The sequence below is a fragment of the Pelecanus crispus genome, unplaced genomic scaffold (assembly GCF_030463565.1).
Source record: "Pelecanus crispus isolate bPelCri1 unplaced genomic scaffold, bPelCri1.pri SCAFFOLD_258, whole genome shotgun sequence".
NCBI lineage: Eukaryota > Metazoa > Chordata > Aves > Pelecaniformes > Pelecanidae > Pelecanus > Pelecanus crispus.
The window spans coordinates 20,215-43,454 of record NW_027461338.1 but is presented as its reverse complement, the minus strand read 5'-3'; the positions used below and the strand labels follow the sequence as shown (position 1 = coordinate 43,454).

The 23,240-nt window shown below is 67.5% G+C and overlaps 1 protein-coding gene across 1 annotated transcript; it reads right to left on the bottom strand.

Annotated features, from left to right (window-relative positions):
* Positions 1-3,531: 3,531 nt before the first annotated feature.
* Positions 3,532-22,951, bottom strand: LOC142596956 (cytochrome P450 11B, mitochondrial-like; the record flags this gene model as incomplete). Its single annotated transcript, XM_075727398.1, has 3 exons — positions 22,734-22,951; positions 20,439-20,594; positions 3,532-3,731 (listed from the first exon to the last, which is right to left on the bottom strand). Coding segments are annotated over exons 1-3 (574 nt in total), but the record flags the coding sequence as incomplete, so codon positions are not given.
* Between the last annotated feature and the right edge of the window lie 289 nt (positions 22,952-23,240).

Genomic DNA, 23,240 nt, shown 5'->3' with positions numbered 1-23,240 from the left:
TGGGGTTTGGGGTCCCTGGGGTTGGGTGCCCTGGGCTTTGGGGGTCCCTGGGGGTTGGGGTCCCTGGGGTTGGGTGCCCCTTGGGGGGGGGTTGTCCCCTGGGGTTTGGGGGTCCCTGGGGTTTGGGGTTCCTGGGGTTGGGTGCCCCTGGGGTTTGGGGGTCCCTGGGGATGGGTGCTCCTGGGGTTGGGTGCCCCTGGGGGGGGGGGGGGTCCCTGGACTTTGGGGTCCCTCGGTTTGGGGTCCCTGGGGTTGGGTGCCCCCAGGCTTTGGTGCCCCCGGGCTTTGGGTGACCCTGGGGTTTGGGGTCCCTGGGGTTGGGTGCCCCTGGGGGGGGGGGTGTCCCTGGGGTTTGGGGTCCCTGGGGTTGGGTGCCCCTGGGGGGGGGGGTGTCCCTGGGCTTTGGGGTCCCTGGGGTTTGGGGGTCCCTGGGGTTGGGTGCCCCTTGGGGGTGGGGTGTGGTGGGGGTCCCCCCTCTCCCCCCCGCACCCACCGTGCTGGAAGATGGTGTCCCAGGCGCTGAGGTGCTCCCTCCAGAGCAGGGGGTGCAGGCGGCGCAGGAGGGGGGGGCGGCAGGAAGAGCAGGGGGGGGGGTGGTCCGCAGCATGGCCTCCAGGGCCCCCAGGAACTGCTGCCCGCCCCCCGCCGCGCCCCCCAGCAGCCCCAGCCGCTCCCCGTAGAGCGCGAAGTTGCTGGCCTGCGGGGGCACCCCCTCAGCACCCCAAAAATGGGGGGGGGCACCCACTCGGCACCCCCCAGCCTGAGGCACCCACCCGGCACCCCCAGATATGGGCAACCCGCTCAGCACCCCCAAAATGGGCACCCACCCGGCACCCCCCAAATATTGGGGAACCCCCCCAGCACCCCCCAGCGTGGGGCACCCACTCAACACCACCCAGATATGGGGAACCCACCCAGCACCCCCAAAATGGGGGGGCACCCACTTGGCACCCCCCAGCATGGGGCACCCACTCAACACCACCCAGATATGGAGAACCCACTCAGCACCCCCAAAATGGGGGGGGGGCACCCACTCGGCAACCCCCCAGCCTGAGGCACCCACCCGGCACCCCCAGATATGGGCAACCCGCTCAGCACCCCCAAAATGGGCACCCACCCGGCACCCCCCAAATATGGGGAACCCCCCCAGCACCCCCCAGCGTGGGGCACCCACTCAACACCACCCAGATATGGGGAACCCACCCAGCACCCCCAAAATGGGGGGGGCACCCACTTGGCACCCCCCAGCATGGGGCACCCACTCAACACCCACCCAGATATGGAGAACCCACTCAGCACCCCCAAAATGGGGGGGGGGCACCCACTTGGCACCCCCCAGCCTGAGGCACCCACCTGGCACCACCCAGATATGGGCAACCCCCCCAGCACCCCCAAAATGGGCACCCACCCGGCACCCCCCCAAATATGGGGAACCCCCCCCAGCACCCCCCAGCGTGGGGCACCCACTCAACACCCCCCCAAATATGGGGCACCCACCCAGCACCCCCCAGATTCAGGGAACCCACTTGGCACCCCCCAAATGTGGGGGGCACCCACCCCGCACCCCCAGATATGGGGTCCCACTGAGCCCTCCCCCCCATCCCATGAGGTCCTGGGGGTCCCACTGTCCCCCCCCCCATCCCCTGGACTCTTGGGTGGGGGTCCCACTGTCACCACCCCTCCTGGGGTCCCACTGACCCCCCCCCAAACCATCCCCTGGGGTCCTGGGGGTCCCCATTGACCCCCCCACCCCATCCCTGGGGTCCCAGTGACCCCCCCAAACCATCCCCTGGGGTGCTGGGGTCCCACTGCCCCCCCCCCACCCCATCCCATGGGGTCCCCACTGACCCCCCCAAACCATCCCCTGGGGTCCTGGGGGTCCCCACTGACCCCCCCACCCCATCCTCTGGGGTCCTGGGGTCCCACTGACCCCCCCAAACCATCCCATGGGGTCCTGGGGGTCCCCACTGTCACCCCCACCCCATCCCATGGGGTCCTGGGGTCCCACTGACCCCCCCAAACCATCCCCTGGGGTCCCCACTGACCCCCCCACCGCATCCCCTGGGGTCCCACTGACCCCCCCAAATCATCCCATGGGGTCCTGGGGTCCCACTGACCCCCCCCCAAACCATCCCCTGGGGTCCCACTGACCCCCCCAAACCATCCCATGGGGTCCCACTGACCCCCCCCACCCCATCCTCTGGGGTCCCACTGACCCCCCCAAACCATCCCCTGGGGTCCTGGGGGTCCCCACTGACCCCCCCACCCCATCCCATGGGGTCCTGGGGTCCCACTGACCCCCCCAAACCATCCCATGGGGTCCCCACTGACCCCCCCACCCCATCCCCTGGAGTCCCACTGACCCCCCCAAACCATCCCCTGGGGTCCCCACTGACCCCCCCACCCCATCCCCTGGGGTCCCACTGACCCCCCCCAAACCATCCCCTGGGGTCCCCACTGACCCCCCCACCCCATCCCCTGGGGTCCCACTGACCCCCCCAAATCATCCCATGGGGTCCTGGGGTCCCACTGACCCCCCCCCAAACCATCCCCTGGGGTCCCACTGACCCCCCCAAACCATCCCATGGGGTCCCACTGACCCCCCCACCCCATCCTCTGGGGTCCCACTGACCCCCCCAAACCATCCCCTGGGGTCCTGGGGGTCCCCACTGACCCCCCCACCCCATCCCATGGGGTCCCACTGACCCCCCCAAACCATCCCATGGGGTCCCCACTGACCCCCCCACCCCATCCCCTGGAGTCCCACTGACCCCCCCAAACCATCCCCTGGGGTCCCACTGACACCCCCACCCCATCCTCTGGGGTCCTGGGGTCCCACTGACCCCCCCACCCCATCCCCTGGGGTCCCACTGACCCCCCCAAACCATCCCCTGGGGTCCCCACTGACCCCCCCACCCCATCCCCTGGGGTCCCACTGACCCCCCCCAAACCATCCCCTGGGGTCCTGGGGGTCCCCACTGTCACCCCCACCCCATCCTCTGGGGTCCTGGAGTCCCACTGACCCCCCCCCAAACCATCCCCTGGGGTCCCGGGGGTCCCCACTGACCCCCCCACCCCATCCCTGGGGTCCCACTGACCCCCCCAAACCATCCCCTGGGGTCCCGGGGGTCCCCACTGACCCCCCCACCCCATCCCTGGGGTCCCACTGACCCCCCCAAACCATCCTTGGGGTGCTGGGGTCCCACTGACCCCCCCACCCCATCCCATGGGGTCCCCACTGACCCCCCCACCCCATCCCCTGGGGTCCCACTGACCCCCCCAAACCATCCCATGGGGTCCTGGGGGTCCCCACTGTCACCCCCACCCCATCCTCTGGGGTCCTGGGGTCCCACTGACCCCCCCAAACCATTCCCTGGGGTCCCGGAGGTCCCCACTGACCCCCCCACCCCATCCCTGGGGTCCCGCTGACCCCCCCAAACCATCCCCTGGGGTCCTGGGGGTCCCCCTGCCCCCCACCCCACCCCATGGGGTCCCCCTGCCCCCCCCACCCTGGGGTCCCCCCCCACGCACCCTCCAGGGTGAAGCGGAAGAGCAGGGGGTGGGGGTCGAGGGTGAGGGCGCGCCCGGGGCTCTCCTGCACGCGGCGGCGCGTGGCGGCCACGAAGTCGCGGGCGACGGCGTCGAGGAGCGGCAGGAACGTGCGGGCGCCCGCCGGGCTCAGCAGCTCCGGGTTCAGCGCCAGGCGGTCCGAGCGCCAGGCCTGCCCGTTCCTGCGCGCACTGCGCTCAGCGGCCTGCCCGCGCTGCCCGCGCTGGGCGCACTGCATGCACTGCACCGCCTGCCTCTGCTGCCCGCACTGCCTGCGCTGCCCGCACTGCATGTACTGCACCGCCTGCCTGTGCTGCCTGTGCTGCCTCTGCTGCCTGTGCTGCCTGCACTGGGCGCACTGCATGCACTGCACCGCCTGCCTCTGCTGCCCGCACTGCCTGCGCTGCCTGCACTGCCCGCACTGCATGTACTGCACCGCCTGCCTGTGCTGCCCGCACTGCCTGCGCTGCCTGCACTGGGCGCACTGCATGCACTGCACCGCCTGCCTCTGCTGCCCGCACTGCCTGCGCTGCCCGCACTGCATGTACTGCACCGCCTGCCCGTGCTGCCTGTGCTGCCTCTGCTGCCTGTGCTGCCTGCACTGGGCGCACTGCATGCACTGCACCGCCTGCCTCTGCTGCCCGCGCTGCCTGCGCTGCCTGCACTGCCCGCACTGCATGTACTGCACCGCCTGCCTCTGCTGCCCGCACTGCCTGCGCTGCCTGCACTGCCCGCACTGCATGTACTGCACCGCCTGCCTCTGCTGCCCGCACTGCCTGCGCTGCCTGCACTGGGCGCACTGCATGCACTGCACCGCCTGCCTCTGCTGCCCGCACTGCCTGCGCTGCCCGCACTGCATGTACTGCACCGCCTGCCTCTGCTGCCTGTGCTGCCTCTGCTGCCTGTGCTGCCTGCACTGGGTGCACTGCATGCACTGCACCGCCTGCCTCTGCTGCCCGCGCTGCCTGTGCTGCCTGCACTGCCCGCACTGCATGTACTGCATGCACTGCACCGCCTGCCTCTGCTGCCCGCACTGCCTGCGCTGCCCGCACTGCATGTACTGCACCGCCTGCCTGTGCTGCCTGTGCTGCCTCTGCTGCCTCTGCTGCCTGTGCTGCCCGCACTGAGCGCACTGCATGTACTGCACCGCCTGCCTCTGCTGCCCGCGCTGCCTGTGCTGCCTGCACTGCCCGCACTGCATGTACTGCACCGCCTGCCTCTGCTGCCCGCACTGCCTGCGCTGCCCGCACTGCATGTACTGCACCGCCTGCCTGTGCTGCCTGTGCTGCCTCTGCTGCCTGTGCTGCCTGCACTGGGCGCACTGCATGCACTGCACCGCCTGCCTCTGCTGCCCGCACTGCCTGCGCTGCCCGCACTGCATGCACTGCACCGCCTGCCTCTGCTGCCCGCGCTGCCTGTGCTGCCTGCACTGCATGCACTGCACCGCCTGCCTCTGCTGCCCGCACTGCCTGCGCTGCCCGCACTGCATGCACTGCACCGCCTGCCTCTGCTGCCCGCACTGCCTGCGCTGCCTGCACTGCCCGCACTGCATGTACTGCATGCACTGCACCGCCTGCCTCTGCTGCCCGCACTGCCTGCGCTGCCTGCACTGCCCGCACTGCATGTACTGCACCGCCTGCCTCTGCTGCCCGCACTGCCTGCGCTGCCTGCACTGGGCGCACTGCATGCACTGCACCGCCTGCCTCTGCTGCCCGCACTGCCTGCGCTGCCCGCACTGCATGTACTGCACCGCCTGCCTGTGCTGCCTGTGCTGCCTCTGCTGCCTGTGCTGCCTGCACTGGGCGCACTGCATGCACTGCACCGCCTGCCTCTGCTGCCCGCACTGCCTGCGCTGCCTGCACTGCCCGCACTGCATGTACTGCACCGCCTGCCTGTGCTGCCCGCACTGCCTGCGCTGCCTGCACTGGGCGCACTGCATGCACTGCACCGCCTGCCTCTGCTGCCCGCACTGCCTGCGCTGCCCGCACTGCATGTACTGCACCGCCTGCCCGTGCTGCCTGTGCTGCCTCTGCTGCCTGTGCTGCCTGCACTGGGCGCACTGCATGCACTGCACCGCCTGCCTCTGCTGCCTGCGCTGCCTGCGCTGCCTGCACTGCCCGCACTGCATGTACTGCACCGCCTGCCTCTGCTGCCCGCACTGCCTGCGCTGCCTGCACTGCCCGCACTGCATGTACTGCACCGCCTGCCTCTGCTGCCCGCACTGCCTGCGCTGCCTGCACTGGGCGCACTGCATGCACTGCACCGCCTGCCTCTGCTGCCCGCACTGCCTGCGCTGCCCGCACTGCATGTACTGCACCGCCTGCCTGTGCTGCCTGTGCTGCCTCTGCTGCCTGTGCTGCCTGCACTGGGCGCACTGCATGCACTGCACCGCCTGCCTCTGCTGCCCGCACTGCCTGCGCTGCCTGCACTGCCCGCACTGCATGTACTGCACCGCCTGCCTCTGCTGCCCGCACTGCCTGCGCTGCCTGCACTGGGCGCACTGCATGCACTGCACCGCCTGCCTCTGCTGCCCGCACTGCCTGCGCTGCCCGCACTGCATGTACTGCACCGCCTGCCCGTGCTGCCTGTGCTGCCTCTGCTGCCTGTGCTGCCTGCACTGGGCGCACTGCATGCACTGCACCGCCTGCCTCTGCTGCCCGCGCTGCCTGCGCTGCCTGCACTGCCCGCACTGCATGTACTGCACCGCCTGCCTCTGCTGCCCGCACTGCCTGCGCTGCCTGCACTGCCCGCACTGCATGTACTGCACCGCCTGCCTCTGCTGCCCGCACTGCCTGCGCTGCCTGCACTGGGCGCACTGCATGCACTGCACCGCCTGCCTCTGCTGCCCGCACTGCCTGCGCTGCCCGCACTGCATGTACTGCACCGCCTGCCTCTGCTGCCTGTGCTGCCTCTGCTGCCTGTGCTGCCTGCACTGGGTGCACTGCATGCACTGCACCGCCTGCCTCTGCTGCCCGCGCTGCCTGTGCTGCCTGCACTGCCCGCACTGCATGTACTGCATGCACTGCACCGCCTGCCTCTGCTGCCCGCACTGCCTGCGCTGCCCGCACTGCATGTACTGCACCGCCTGCCTGTGCTGCCTGTGCTGCCTCTGCTGCCTCTGCTGCCTGTGCTGCCCGCACTGAGCGCACTGCATGTACTGCACCGCCTGCCTCTGCTGCCCGCGCTGCCTGTGCTGCCTGCACTGCCCGCACTGCATGTACTGCACCGCCTGCCTCTGCTGCCCGCACTGCCTGCGCTGCCCGCACTGCATGTACTGCACCGCCTGCCTGTGCTGCCTGTGCTGCCTCTGCTGCCTGTGCTGCCTGCACTGGGCGCACTGCATGCACTGCACCGCCTGCCTCTGCTGCCCGCACTGCCTGCGCTGCCCGCACTGCATGCACTGCACCGCCTGCCTCTGCTGCCCGCGCTGCCTGTGCTGCCTGCACTGCATGCACTGCACCGCCTGCCTCTGCTGCCCGCACTGCCTGCGCTGCCCGCACTGCATGCACTGCACCGCCTGCCTCTGCTGCCCGCACTGCCTGCGCTGCCTGCACTGCCCGCACTGCATGTACTGCATGCACTGCACCGCCTGCCTCTGCTGCCCGCACTGCCTGCGCTGCCTGCACTGCCCGCACTGCATGTACTGCACCGCCTGCCTCTGCTGCCCGCACTGCCTGCGCTGCCTGCACTGGGCGCACTGCATGCACTGCACCGCCTGCCTCTGCTGCCCGCACTGCCTGCGCTGCCCGCACTGCATGTACTGCACCGCCTGCCTGTGCTGCCTGTGCTGCCTCTGCTGCCTGTGCTGCCTGCACTGGGCGCACTGCATGCACTGCACCGCCTGCCTCTGCTGCCCGCACTGCCTGCGCTGCCTGCACTGCCCGCACTGCATGTACTGCACCGCCTGCCTGTGCTGCCCGCACTGCCTGCGCTGCCTGCACTGGGCGCACTGCATGCACTGCACCGCCTGCCTCTGCTGCCCGCACTGCCTGCGCTGCCCGCACTGCATGTACTGCACCGCCTGCCCGTGCTGCCTGTGCTGCCTCTGCTGCCTGTGCTGCCTGCACTGGGCGCACTGCATGCACTGCACCGCCTGCCTCTGCTGCCTGCGCTGCCTGCGCTGCCTGCACTGCCCGCACTGCATGTACTGCACCGCCTGCCTCTGCTGCCCGCACTGCCTGCGCTGCCTGCACTGCCCGCACTGCATGTACTGCACCGCCTGCCTCTGCTGCCCGCACTGCCTGCGCTGCCTGCACTGGGCGCACTGCATGCACTGCACCGCCTGCCTCTGCTGCCCGCACTGCCTGCGCTGCCCGCACTGCATGTACTGCACCGCCTGCCTGTGCTGCCTGTGCTGCCTCTGCTGCCTGTGCTGCCTGCACTGGGCGCACTGCATGCACTGCACCGCCTGCCTCTGCTGCCCGCGCTGCCTGTGCTGCCTGCACTGCCCGCACTGCATGTACTGCATGCACTGCACCGCCTGCCTCTGCTGCCCGCACTGCCTGCGCTGCCCGCACTGCATGTACTGCACCGCCTGCCTGTGCTGCCTGTGCTGCCTCTGCTGCCTCTGCTGCCTGTGCTGCCCGCACTGAGCGCACTGCATGTACTGCACCGCCTGCCTCTGCTGCCCGCGCTGCCTGTGCTGCCTGCACTGCCCGCACTGCATGTACTGCACCGCCTGCCTCTGCTGCCCGCACTGCCTGCGCTGCCTGCACTGCCCGCACTGCATGTACTGCACCACCTGCCTGTGCTGCCTGTGCTGCCTGTGCTGCCTGCACTGGGCGCACTGCATGCACTGCACCGCCTGCATCTGCTGCCCGCACTGCCTGCGCTGCCTGCACTGCATGTACTGCACCGCCTGCCTGTGCTGCCTGTGTTGCCTGTGCTGCCTGTGCTGCCTGTGCTGCCTGTGCTGCCTGCACTGGGCGCACTGCAGGCGGTGCACTGCCTGCCTCTGCTGCCTGTGCTGCCTGTGCTGCCTGCACTGCATGTACTGCACCGCCTGCCTGTGCTGCCTGTGCTGCCTGTGCTGCCTGCACTGGGCGCACTGCATGCACTGCACTGCCTGCCTGTGCTGCCTGTGCTGCCTGCAATGCATGTACTGCACCGCCTGCATCTGCTGCCTGTGCTGCGTGTGCTGCCTGTGCTGCCTGTACTGCCCGCGCTGGGCGCACTGCATGCACTGCACCGCCTGCATCTGCTACCTGTGCTGCCTGTGCTGCCTGCACTGCGCTCAGCGGCCTGCCCGCACTGCCTGCGCTGCCCGCGCTAGGTGCAATGCATGCACTGCACCGCCTGCATCTGCTACCTGTGCTGCCTGCGCTGCCCACACTGCGCTCAGCGGCCTGCCCGCACTGCCTGCGCTGCCCGCGCTGGGCGCACTGCATGCACTGCACCGCCTGCCTGTGCTGCCCGCACTGCCTGCACTGCCTGCACTGCCCGCACTGCATGTACTGCACCGCCTGCCTGTGCTGCCTGTGCTGCGTGTGCTGCCTGTGCTGCCTGTACTGCCCACACTGAGCGCACTGCATGCACTGCACCGCCTGCATCTGCTGCCTGTGTTGCCTGTGCTGCCTGCACTGCGCTCAGCGGCCTGCCTGCACTGCTTGCGCTGCCCGCGCTGGGCGCACTGCATGCACTGCACCGCCTGCATCTGCTGCATGTGCTGCCTGCGCTGCCCACACTTCGCTCAGCGGCCTGCCCGCACTGCCTGCGCTGCCCGCACTGGGCGCACTGCATGTACTGCCTGTGCTGCCTGCGCTGCCCACACTGCCTATGCTGCCTGTACTGCCTGTACTGCATGTACTGCATGCACTGCACCGCCTGCCTGCGCTGCCCGCACTGAGTGCACTGCATGCACTGCACCGCCTGCCCGCACTGCCTGCGCTGCCCGCACTGAGCACACTGCATGCACTGCACCGTCTGCCCGCACTGCCTGCATCTGCTGCCTGTGCTGCCTGTGCTGCCTGCACTGCCCGCGCTGCCCGTGCTGCCTGCGCTGCCGGTGCTGCCTGTGCTGCATGTACTGCATGTACTGCACTGCCTGCCTGCGCTGCCTGTGCCACCTGCGCTGCCTGCGCTGCATGTACTGCATGTACTGCACTGCCTGCCTGCGCTGCTTGTGCCACCTGCGCTGCCTGTGCTGCCTGTGCTGCCTGCGCTGCATATACTGCATGTACTGCACTGCCTGCCTGCGCTGCCTGTGCCACCTGCGCTGCCTGCGCTGCCTGCGCTGCATGTACTGCATGTACTGCACTGCCTGCCTGCGCTGCCTGTGCCGCCTGCGCTGCCTGTGCCGCCTGTGCTGCCTGTGCTGCCTGCGCTGCATGTACTGCATGTACTGCACTGCCTGCCTGCGCTGCCTGTGACGCCTGCGCTGCCTGTGCTGCATGTACTGCATGCACTGCATGTACTGCACTGCCTGCCTGCGCTGCCTGTGCTGCCTGCGCTGCATGTACTGCATGTACTGCACTGCCTGCCTGCGCTGCCTGTGCCACCTGCGCTGCCTGCGCTGCATGTACTGCATGTACTGCACTGCCTGCCTGTGCCGCCTGTGCTGCCTGCACTGCATGTACTGCATGTACTGCACTGCCTGCCTGCGCTGCCTGTGCCACCTGCGCTGCCTGCGCTGCATGTACTGCATGTACTGCACTGCCTGCCTGCGCTGCCTGTGCCACCTGCGCTGCCTGCGCTGCCTGCGCTGCATGTACTGCACTGCCTGCCTGCGCTGCCTGTGCCACCTGCGCTGCCTGTGCCACCTGCGCTGCCTGCGCTGCATGTACTGCATGTACTGCATGTACTGCATGTACTGCACTGCCTGCCTGTGCTGCCTGCGCTGCATGTACTGCATGTACTGCACTGCCTGCCTGCGCTGCCTGTGCCACCTGCGCTGCCTGCGCTGCATGTACTGCATGTACTGCATGTACTGCACTGCCTGCCTGTGCCACCTGCGCTGCCTGCGCTGCCTGCGCTGCATGTACTGCATGTACTGCATGTACTGCATGTACTGCACTGCCTGCCTGCGCTGCCTGTGCCACCTGCGCTGCCTGCGCTGCATGTACTGCATGTACTGCACTGCCTGCCTGCGCTGCCTGTGCCACCTGCGCTACCTGCGCTGCCTGCGCTGCATGTACTGCATGTACTGCACTGCCTGCCTGTGCTGCCTGTGCTGCCTGCGCTGCATGTACTGCATGTACTGCACTGCCTGCCTGCGCTGCCTGTGCCACCTGCGCTGCCTGCGCTGCCTGCGCTGCATGTACTGCATGTACTGCACTGCCTGCCTGTGCTGCCTGTGCTGCCTGCGCTGCATGTACTGCATGTACTGCACTGCCTGCCTGTGCTGCCTGTGCTGCCTGCGCTGCATATACTGCATGTACTGCACTGCCTGCCTGCGCTGCCTGTGCCACCTGCGCTGCCTGTGCTGCCTGCACTGCATGTACTGCATGTACTGCACTGCCTGCCTGCGCTGCTTGTGCCACCTGCGCTGCCTGTGCTGCCTGTGCTGCCTGCGCTGCCTGCGCTGCCTGTGCCACCTGCGCTGCCTGCGCTGCATATACTGCATGTACTGCACTGCCTGCCTGCGCTGCCTGTGCCACCTGCGCTGCCTGCGCTGCCTGCGCTGCATGTACTGCACTGCCTGCCTGCGCTGCCTGTGCCGCCTGCGCTGCATGTACTGCATGTACTGCACTGCCTGCCTGTGCTGCCTGTGCTGCCTGCGCTGCATGTACTGCATGTACTGCACTGCCTGCCTGCGCTGCCTGTGCCACCTGCGCTGCCTGCGCTGCATGTACTGCATGTACTGCACTGCCTGCCTGCGCTGCCTGTGCCACCTGCGCTGCCTGTGCTGCCTGCGCTGCATGTACTGCATGTACTGCACTGCCTGCCTGCGCTGCCTGTGCCACCTGCGCTGCCTGCGCTGCATGTACTGCATGTACTGCACTGCCTGCCTGCGCTGCTTGCGCCACCTGCGCTACCTGCGCTGCCTGCGCTGCCTGCGCTGCATGTACTGCATGTACTGCACTGCCTGCCTGCGCTGCCTGTGCTGCCTGCGCTGCATGTACTGCATGTACTGCACTGCCTGCCTGCGCTGCCTGTGCCACCTGCGCTGCCTGCGCTGCATGTAATGCATGTACTGCACTGCCTGCCTGTGCCGCCTGTGCTGCCTGCACTGCATGTACTGCATGTACTGCACTGCCTGCCTGCGCTGCCTGTGCCACCTGCGCTGCCTGCGCTGCATGTACTGCATGTACTGCACTGCCTGCCTGCGCTGCCTGTGCCACCTGCGCTGCCTGCGCTGCCTGCGCTGCATGTACTGCACTGCCTGCCTGCGCTGCCTGTGCCACCTGCGCTGCCTGCGCCACCTGCGCTGCCTGTGCTGCATGTACTGCATGTACTGCATGTACTGCATGTACTGCACTGCCTGCCTGTGCTGCCTGTGCTGCCTGCGCTGCATGTACTGCATGTACTGCACTGCCTGCCTGCGCTGCCTGTGCCACCTGCGCTGCCTGCGCTGCATGTACTGCATGTACTGCACTGCCTGCCTGCGCTGCCTGTGCCACCTGCGCTGCCTGCGCTGCCTGCGCTGCATGTACTGCATGTACTGCACTGCCTGCCTGTGCTGCCTGTGCTGCCTGCGCTGCATGTACTGCATGTACTGCACTGCCTGCCTGTGCTGCCTGTGCTGCCTGCGCTGCATGTACTGCATGTACTGCACTGCCTGCCTGCGCTGCCTGTGCCACCTGCGCTGCCTGCGCTGCATGTACTGCATGTACTGCACTGCCTGCCTGCGCTGCCTGTGCCACCTGCGCTGCCTGTGCTGCCTGCGCTGCATGTACTGCATGTACTGCACTGCCTGCCTGCGCTGCTTGTGCCACCTGCGCTGCCTGTGCTGCCTGTGCTGCCTGCGCTGCCTGCGCTGCCTGTGCCACCTGCGCTGCCTGCGCTGCATATACTGCATGTACTGCACTGCCTGCCTGCGCTGCCTGTGCCACCTGCGCTGCCTGCGCTGCCTGCGCTGCATGTACTGCACTGCCTGCCTGCGCTGCCTGTGCCGCCTGCGCTGCATGTACTGCATGTACTGCACTGCCTGCCTGCGCTGCTGTGCCACCTGCGCTGCCTGCGCTGCATGTACTGCATGTACTGCACTGCCTGCCTGCGCTGCCTGTGCCACCTGCGCTGCCTGCGCTGCCTGCGCTGCATGTACTGCATGTACTGCATGTACTGCATGTACTGCACTGCCTGCCTGTGCTGCCTGTGCTGCCTGCGCTGCATGTACTGCATGTACTGCACTGCCTGCCTGCGCTGCCTGTGCCACCTGCGCTGCCTGCGCTGCATGTACTGCATGTACTGCACTGCCTGCCTGCGCTGCTTGCGCCACCTGCGCTACCTGCGCTGCCTGCGCTGCCTGCGCTGCATGTACTGCATGTACTGCACTGCCTGCCTGCGCTGCCTGTGCCACCTGCGCTGCCTGTGCTGCCTGCGCTGCATGTACTGCATGTACTGCACTGCCTGCCTGCGCTGCCTGTGCCACCTGCGCTGCCTGCGCTGCATGTACTGCATGTACTGCACTGCCTGCCTGCGCTGCTTGCGCCACCTGCGCTACCTGCGCTGCCTGCGCTGCATGTACTGCATGTACTGCACTGCCTGCCTGCGCTGCCTGTGCCACCTGCGCTGCCTGCGCTGCATGTACTGCATGTACTGCACTGCCTGCCTGCGCTGCTTGCGCCACCTGCGCTACCTGCGCTGCCTGCGCTGCCTGCGCTGCATGTACTGCATGTACTGCACTGCCTGCCTGCGCTGCCTGTGCCACCTGCGCTGCCTGTGCTGCCTGCGCTGCATGTACTGCATGTACTGCACTGCCTGCCTGCGCTGCCTGTGCCACCTGCGCTGCCTGCGCTGCATGTACTGCATGTACTGCACTGCCTGCCTGCGCTGCTTGCGCCACCTGCGCTACCTGCGCTGCATATACTGCATGTACTGCACTGCCTGCCTGCGCTGCCTGTGCCACCTGCGCTGCCTGCGCTGCCTGCGCTGCATGTACTGCACTGCCTGCCTGCGCTGCCTGTGCCACCTGCGCTGCCTGCGCTGCCTGCGCTGCCTGCGCTGCATGTACTGCATGTACTGCATGTACTGCACTGCCTGCCTGTGCTGCCTGTGCTGCCTGCCCTGCATGTACTGCATGTACTGCACTGCCTGCCTGCGCTGCCTGTGCCACCTGCGCTGCCTGCGCTGCATGTACTGCATGTACTGCACTGCCTGCCTGCGCTGCCTGTGCCACCTGCGCTGCCTGCGCTGCCTGCGCTGCATGTACTGCATGTACTGCACTGCCTGCCTGTGCTGCCTGTGCTGCCTGCGCTGCATGTACTGCATGTACTGCACTGCCTGCCTGTGCTGCCTGTGCTGCCTGCGCTGCATGTACTGCATGTACTGCACTGCCTGCCTGCGCTGCCTGTGCCACCTGCGCTGCCTGCGCTGCATGTACTGCATGTACTGCACTGCCTGCCTGCGCTGCCTGTGCCACCTGCGCTGCCTGTGCTGCCTGCGCTGCATGTACTGCATGTACTGCACTGCCTGCCTGCGCTGCTTGTGCCACCTGCGCTGCCTGTGCTGCCTGTGCTGCCTGCGCTGCCTGCGCTGCCTGTGCCACCTGCGCTGCCTGCGCTGCATGTACTGCATGTACTGCAATGCCTGCCTGCGCTGCCTGTGCCACCTGCGCTGCCTGCGCTGCCTGCGCTGCATGTACTGCACTGCCTGCCTGCGCTGCCTGTGCCGCCTGCGCTGCATGTACTGCATGTACTGCACTGCCTGCCTGCGCTGCTGTGCCACCTGCGCTGCCTGCGCTGCATGTACTGCATGTACTGCACTGCCTGCCTGCGCTGCCTGTGCCACCTGCGCTGCCTGCGCTGCATGTACTGCATGTACTGCATGTACTGCATGTACTGCACTGCCTGCCTGTGCTGCCTGTGCTGCCTGCGCTGCATGTACTGCATGTACTGCACTGCCTGCCTGCGCTGCCTGTGCCACCTGCGCTGCCTGCGCTGCATGTACTGCATGTACTGCACTGCCTGCCTGCGCTGCTTGCGCCACCTGCGCTACCTGCGCTGCCTGCGCTGCCTGCGCTGCATGTACTGCATGTACTGCACTGCCTGCCTGCGCTGCCTGTGCCACCTGCGCTGCCTGTGCTGCCTGCGCTGCATGTACTGCATGTACTGCATGTACTGCACTGCCTGCCTGTGCCACCTGTGCCGCCTGCGCTGCATGTACTGCATGTACTGCACTGCCTGCCTGCGCTGCTGTGCCACCTGCGCTGCCTGCGCTGCATGTACTGCATGTACTGCACTGCCTGCCTGCGCTGCCTGTGCCACCTGCGCTGCCTGCGCTGCCTGCGCTGCATGTACTGCATGTACTGCATGTACTGCATGTACTGCACTGCCTGCCTGCGCTGCCTGTGCCACCTGCGCTGCCTGCGCTGCATGTACTGCATGTACTGCACTGCCTGCCTGCGCTGCCTGTGCCACCTGCGCTGCCTGTGCTGCCTGCGCTGCATGTACTGCATGTACTGCACTGCCTGCCTGCGCTGCTTGTGCCACCTGCGCTGCCTGCGCTGCATGTACTGCATGTACTGCACTGCCTGCCTGCGCTGCCTGTGCCACCTGCGCTGCCTGTGCTGCCTGCGCTGCATGTACTGCATGTACTGCACTGCCTGCCTGCGCTGCCTGTGCCACCTGCGCTGCCTGCGCTGCATGTACTGCATGTACTGCACTGCCTGCCTGCGCTGCTTGTGCCACCTGCGCTGCCTGTGCTGCCTGTGCTGCCTGCGCTGCATATACTGCATGTACTGCAATGCCTGCCTGCGCTGCCTGTGCCACCTGCGCTGCCTGCGCTGCCTGCGCTGCATGTACTGCATGTACTGCAATGCCTGCCTGCGCTGCCTGTGCCACCTGCGCTGCCTGTGCTGCCTGTGCTGCATGTACTGCATGTACTGCACTGCCTGCCTGCGCTGCCTGTGCCACCTGCGCTGCCTGCGCTGCCTGTGCCACCTGCGCTGCCTGCGCTGCCTGCGCTGCCTGCGCTGCATGTACTGCATGTACTGCACTGCCTGCCTGCGCTGCTTGTGCCACCTGCGCTGCCTGCGCTGCATGTACTGCATGTACTGCACTGCCTGCCTGCGCTGCCTGCGCTGCCTGTGCTGCCTGCGCTGCATATACTGCATGTACTGCACTGCCTGCCTGCGCTGCCTGTGCCACCTGCGCTGCCTGTGCTGCCTGCGCTGCATGTACTGCATGTACTGCATGTACTGCACTGCCTGCCTGCGCTGCTTGTGCCACCTGCGCCGCCTGCGCTGCCTGCGCTGCATGTACTGCATGTACTGCATGTACTGCACTGCCTGCCTGTGCCACCTGCGCCGCCTGCGCTGCATGTACTGCATGTACTGCACTGCCTGCCTGCGCTGCCTGTGCCACCTGCGCTGCCTGCGCTGCATGTACTGCATGTACTGCACTGCCTGCCTGCGCTGCCTGTGCCACCTGCGCTGCCTGCGCTGCCTGCGCTGCATGTACTGCATGTACTGCACTGCCTGCCTGTGCTGCCTGTGCTGCCTGCGCTGCATGTACTGCATGTACTGCACTGCCTGCCTGCGCTGCATGTACTGCATGTACTGCATGTACTGCACTGCCTGCCTGCGCTGCTTGTGCCACCTGCGCTGCCTGCGCTGCATGTACTGCATGTACTGCACTGCCTGCCTGCGCTGCTTGTGCCACCTGCGCTGCCTGTGCTGCCTGTGCTGCCTGCGCTGCCTGCGCTGCCTGTGCCACCTGCGCTGCCTGCGCTGCATGTACTGCATGTACTGCACTGCCTGCCTGCGCTGCCTGTGCCGCCTGCGCTGCATGTACTGCATGTACTGCACTGCCTGCCTGCGCTGCTGTGCCACCTGCGCTGCCTGCGCTGCATGTACTGCATGTACTGCACTGCCTGCCTGCGCTGCCTGTGCCACCTGCGCTGCCTGCGCTGCCTGCGCTGCATGTACTGCATGTACTGCATGTACTGCATGTACTGCACTGCCTGCCTGTGCTGCCTGTGCTGCCTGCGCTGCATGTACTGCATGTACTGCACTGCCTGCCTGCGCTGCCTGTGCCACCTGCGCTGCCTGCGCTGCCTGCGCTGCATGTACTGCATGTACTGCATGTACTGCATGTACTGCACTGCCTGCCTGTGCTGCCTGTGCTGCCTGCGCTGCCTGCGCTGCCTGTGCCACCTGCGCTGCCTGCGCTGCATGTACTGCATGTACTGCAATGCCTGCCTGCGCTGCCTGTGCCACCTGCGCTGCCTGCGCTGCCTGCGCTGCATGTACTGCACTGCCTGCCTGCGCTGCCTGTGCCGCCTGCGCTGCATGTACTGCATGTACTGCACTGCCTGCCTGCGCTGCTGTGCCACCTGCGCTGCCTGCGCTGCATGTACTGCATGTACTGCACTGCCTGCCTGCGCTGCCTGTGCCACCTGCGCTGCCTGCGCTGCATGTACTGCATGTACTGCATGTACTGCATGTACTGCACTGCCTGCCTGTGCTGCCTGTGCTGCCTGCGCTGCATGTACTGCATGTACTGCACTGCCTGCCTGCGCTGCCTGTGCCACCTGCGCTGCCTGCGCTGCATGTACTGCATGTACTGCACTGCCTGCCTGCGCTGCTTGCGCCACCTGCGCTACCTGCGCTGCCTGCGCTGCCTGCGCTGCATGTACTGCATGTACTGCACTGCCTGCCTGCGCTGCCTGTGCCACCTGCGCTGCCTGTGCTGCCTGCGCTGCATGTACTGCATGTACTGCACTGCCTGCCTGCGCTGCCTGTGCCACCTGCGCTGCCTGCGCTGCATGTACTGCATGTACTGCACTGCCTGCCTGCGCTGCTTGCGCCACCTGCGCTACCTGCGCTGCCTGCGCTGCCTGCGCTGCATGTACTGCATGTACTGCACTGCCTGCCTGCGCTGCCTGTGCCACCTGCGCTGCCTGTGCTGCCTGCGCTGCATGTACTGCATGTACTGCACTGCCTGCCTGCGCTGCCTGTGCCACCTGCGCTGCCTGCGCTGCATGTACTGCATGTACTGCACTGCCTGCCTGCGCTGCTTGCGCCACCTGCGCTGCCTGCGCTGCCTGCGCTGCATGTACTGCATGTACTGCACTGCCTGCCTGCGCTGCCTGTGCCACCTGCGCTGCCTGCGCTGCCTGCGCTGCATGTACTGCATGTACTGCATGTACTGCATGTACTGCACTGCCTGCCTGTGCTGCCTGTGCTGCCTGCGCTGCATGTACTGCATGTACTGCACTGCCTGCCTGCGCTGCCTGTGCCACCTGCGCTGCCTGCGCTGCATGTACTGCATGTACTGCACTGCCTGCCTGTGCTGCCTGTGCTGCCTGCGCTGCATGTACTGCATGTACTGCACTGCCTGCCTGCGCTGCTTGCGCCACCTGCGCTACCTGCGCTGCATATACTGCATGTACTGCACTGCCTGCCTGCGCTGCCTGTGCCACCTGCGCTGCCTGCGCTGCCTGCGCTGCATGTACTGCACTGCCTGCCTGCGCTGCCTGTGCCACCTGCGCTGCCTGCGCTGCATGTACTGCATGTACTGCATGTACTGCACTGCCTGCCTGTGCTGCCTGTGCTGCCTGCGCTGCATGTACTGCATGTACTGCACTGCCTGCCTGCGCTGCCTGTGCCACCTGCGCTGCCTGCGCTGCATGTACTGCATGTACTGCACTGCCTGCCTGCGCTGCCTGTGCCACCTGCGCTGCCTGCGCTGCCTGCGCTGCATGTACTGCATGTACTGCACTGCCTGCCTGTGCTGCCTGTGCTGCCTGCGCTGCATGTACTGCATGTACTGCACTGCCTGCCTGCGCTGCCTGTGCCACCTGCGCTGCCTGCGCTGCCTGCGCTGCATGTACTGCATGTACTGCATGTACTGCACTGCCTGCCTGTGCTGCCTGCGCTGCATGTACTGCATGTACTGCACTGCCTGCCTGCGCTGCCTGTGCCACCTGCGCTGCCTGTGCCGCCTGCGCTGCATGTACTGCATGTACTGCACTGCCTGCCTGCGCTGCTTGTGCCACCTGCGCTGCCTGCGCTGCATGTACTGCATGTACTGCACTGCCTGCCTGCGCTGCCTGTGCCACCTGCGCTGCCTGCGCTGCCTGCGCTGCATGTACTGCATGTACTGCACTGCCTGCCTGCGCTGCCTGTGCCACCTGCGCTGCCTGCGCTGCCTGCGCTGCATGTACTGCACTGCCTGCCTGCGCTGCCTGTGCCACCTGCGCTGCCTGTGCTGCCTGCGCTGCATGTACTGCATGTACTGCACTGCCTGCCTGCGCTGCTTGTGCCACCTGCGCCGCCTGCGCTGCCTGCGCTGCATGTACTGCATGTACTGCATGTACTGCACTGCCTGCCTGTGCCGCCTGCGCTGCCTGTGCTGCCTGTGCTGCCTGCGCTGCATGTACTGCATGTACTGCACTGCCTGCCTGCGCTGCCTGTGCCACCTGCGCTGCCTGTGCTGCCTGCGCTGCATGTACTGCATGTACTGCACTGCCTGCCTGCGCTGCATGTACTGCATGTACTGCATGTACTGCATGTACTGCACTGCCTGCCTGTGCTGCCTGTGCTGCCTGCGCTGCATGTACTGCATGTACTGCACTGCCTGCCTGCGCTGCCTGTGCCACCTGCGCTGCCTGCGCTGCCTGCGCTGCATGTACTGCATGTACTGCACTGCCTGCCTGCGCTGCCTGTGCCACCTGCGCTGCCTGTGCCACCTGCGCTGCCTGCGCTGCCTGCGCTGCATGTACTGCATGTACTGCATGTAATGCATGTACTGCATGTACTGCACTGCCTGCCTGTGCTGTCTGTGCTGCCTGCGCTGCATGTACTGCATGTACTGCACTGCCTGCCTGCGCTGCTTGTGCCACCTGCGCTGCCTGCGCTGCATGTACTGCATGTACTGCACTGCCTGCCTGCGCTGCTTGTGCCACCTGCGCTGCCTGCGCTGCCTGCGCTGCATGTACTGCATGTACTGCACTGCCTGCCTGCGCTGCCTGCGCTGCCTGTGCTGCCTGCGCTGCATATACTGCATGTACTGCACTGCCTGCCTGCGCTGCCTGTGCCACCTGTGCTGCCTGCGCTGCCTGCGCTGCCTGCGCTGCATGTACTGCATGTACTGCACTGCCTGCCTGCGCTGCTTGTGCCACCTGCGCTGCCTGCGCTGCATGTACTGCATGTACTGCACTGCCTGCCTGTGCTGCCTGCGCTGCCTGCGCTGCATGTACTGCATGTACTGCACTGCCTGCCTGCGCTGCCTGTGCCACCTGCGCTGCCTGCGCTGCATGTACTGCATGTACTGCATGTACTGCATGTACTGCACTGCCTGCCTGTGCTGTCTGTGCTGCCTGCGCTGCATGTACTGCATGTACTGCACTGCCTGCCTGCGCTGCTTGTGCCACCTGCGCTGCCTGCGCTGCATGTACTGCATGTACTGCACTGCCTGCCTGCGCTGCTTGTGCCACCTGCGCTGCCTGCGCTGCCTGCGCTGCATGTACTGCATGTACTGCACTGCCTGCCTGCGCTGCCTGCGCTGCCTGTGCTGCCTGCGCTGCATATACTGCATGTACTGCACTGCCTGCCTGCGCTGCCTGTGCCACCTGCGCCGCCTGCGCTGCATGTACTGCATGTACTGCACTGCCTGCCTGCGCTGCTGTGCCACCTGCGCCGCCTGCGCCGCCTGCGCTGCCCCAAGGCCCTGGCCAGTCCCGGGGGTCCCCAGCCGCCCCCCACCACGCTCCCGTCGTGCCCTCATGCCCACCCCGTGGCCGTGCCCCCCCTGCCCGCCCCCTGCCCGCGCGCTGCCCGCGGCCCTTACAGCAGGAAGAGGCCGCACTTGTGGTTGCGCAGGCGGCGGTGGGCGCTCCAGGCCTCGATGCCCATGCGCCGCGGGAAGATGCCCTCCGCCCGGAAGATCTGGGCCGCGTCCCGCGGGAGCAGGACGTTGACGCAGTCGTAGGTGCCCACCTGCTCCCTGCCGGGGCACCCGCGTCAGCCGGCAGCACCCAACCCATGGGGTGCCACCACCCTTGGGTGCTGGGACCCCCCGAGATGGGACGGGGTCAATGGGGACCACCCAACCCATGGGGTGCCCCACCCTTGGGTGCTGGGACCCCCCGAGATGGGACGGGGTCAATGGGGACCACCCAACCCATGGGGTGCCCCACCCTTGGGTGCTGGGACCCCCCGAGATGGGACGGGGTCAATGGGGACCACCCAACCCATGGGGTGCCCCACCCTTGGGTGCTGGGACCCCCCCGAGATGGGACAGGGTCAATGGGGACCACCCAACCTATGGGGTCCCATCACCCTTGGGTGCTGGGACCCCCCCAAGATGGGACGGGGTCAACTGGGACCACCCAACCCATGGGGTGCCACCACCCTTGGGTGCTGGGACCCCCCCGAGATGGGACGGGGTCAACTGGGACCACCCAACCCATGGGGTGCCATCACCCTTGGGTGCTCAGACCCCCCCGAGATGGGACGGGGTCAATGGGGACCACCCAACCCATGGGGTGCCACCACCCTTGGGTGCTCAGACCCCCCCAAGACGGGATGGGGTCAACTGGGACCACCCAACCCATGGGGTGCCATCACCCTTGGGTGCTGGGACCCCCCCGAGATGGGACGGGGTCAATGGGGACCACCCAACCCATGGGGTGCCCCACCCTTGGGTGCTGGGACCCCCCCGAGATGGGACGGGGTCAATGGGGACCACCCAACCCATGGGGTGCCACCACCCTTGGGTGCTGGGACCCCCCGAGATGGGACGGGGTCAATGGGGACCACCCAACCCATGGGGTCCCATCACCCTTGGGTGCTGGGACCCCCCCAAGATGGGATGGGGTCAACTGGGACCACCCAAACCAAGGGGTCCCACCACCCTTGGGTGCTGGGACCCCCCCGAGATGGGACGGGGTCAACTGGGACCACCCAAACCAAGGGGTCCCACCACCCTTGGGTGCTGGGCCCCCCCAAGACGGGATGGGGTCAACTGGGACCACCCAACCCATGGGGTGCCATCACCCTTGGGTGCTCAGACCCCCCCGAGATGGGACGGGGTCAATGGGGACCACCCAACCCATGGGGTGCCACCACCCTTGGGTGCTGGGACCCCCCCAAGACGGGATGGGGTCAACTGGGACCACCCAACCCATGGGGTGCCATCACCCTTGGGTGCTGGGACCCCCCAAGACGGGATGGGGTCAACCGGGACCACCCAACCCATGGGGTCCCATCACCCTTGGGTGCTGGGACCCCCCAAGACGGGATGGGGTCAATGGGGACCACCCAACCCATGGGGTGCCACCACCCTTGGGTGCTGGGACCCCCCAAGATGGGACGGGGTCAATGGGGACCACCCAACCCATGGGGTGCCACCACCCTTGGGTGCTGGGACCCCCCAAGACGGGATGGGGTCAATGGGGACCACCCAACCCATGGGGTGCCACCACCCTTGGGTGCTGGGACCCCCCAAGATGGGGTGGGGTCAATGGGGACCACCCAACCCATGGGGTGCCACCACCCTTGGTGGCATCAGGACCCCCCAAGACAGGATGGGGTCAATGGGGACCACCCAAACCAAGGGGTCCCACCACCCTTGGGTGCTGGGACCCCCCAAGATGGGACGGGGTCAACCAGGACCACCCAAACCATGGGGTGCCACCACCCTTGGTGGCACCAGGACCCCCCAAGACAGGATGGGGTCAACGGGGCCCACCCAAACCAAGGGGTCCCACCACCCTTGGGTGCTGGGCCCCCCCAAGACGGGATGGGGTCAACTGGGACCACCCAACCCATGGGGTGCCCCACCCTGGGGTGCTGGGCCCCCCCAAGATGGGATGGGGTCGATGGGGACCACCCAAACTGAGGGGTCCCACCACCCTTGGGGGCACCCGGACCCCCCAAGACAGGGAGGGGTCAACGGGGCCCACCCACCCCATGGGGTGCTGGGACCCCCTGAGATGGGACAGGGTCAGCTGGGACCCCCCAACATGGGGGGTGCTGCCACCCTTGGGGGCACCCGGACCCCCCAAGATGGGACAGGGTCAAGGGGGCCCACCCACCCCATGGGGTGCTGCCCCCCCAGACCCCCCCCGCTTCGCCCCCCAACCTGTAGATGGGCCCGAGGCGCCGGAAGCTTCCCTCCATGCGGTGGTGGAAGTCCTGGAGGCCGTCGCTGCGCCAGAGGCGGTAGAGGTTGAGCCAGCGGTTGCGGCCGTGGCGGGGAATGGCCTGGAAGGGCCGGACGGGCCCGGGGTCCACCCCGGCGCCCCCCGAACTCAGCGCCCGCCGGCTGCCCCGGCCCCACAGCCAGCTCCGCGGCCCCATGGCTGCCCTGCGCGCGTGGGTCGCGGTGGAGGCACCGGCGGCACCGGCAGCACTGGAGGCACTGGCAGAACTGGCGGCAGCGACGGCAGCGGCGGCAGCGACGGCAGTGATGGCAGCGACGGCAGCGACGGCAGCGACGGCACCGGCGGCACTGGCTGCACTGGTGGCACCGGCAGAACTGGCGGCAGCGACGGCAGCGATGGCACTGGCGGCACTGGAGGCACTGGAGGCACTGGCGGCACTGGTGGCACTGGCAGAACTGGTGGCAGCGACGGCACCGACGGCACTG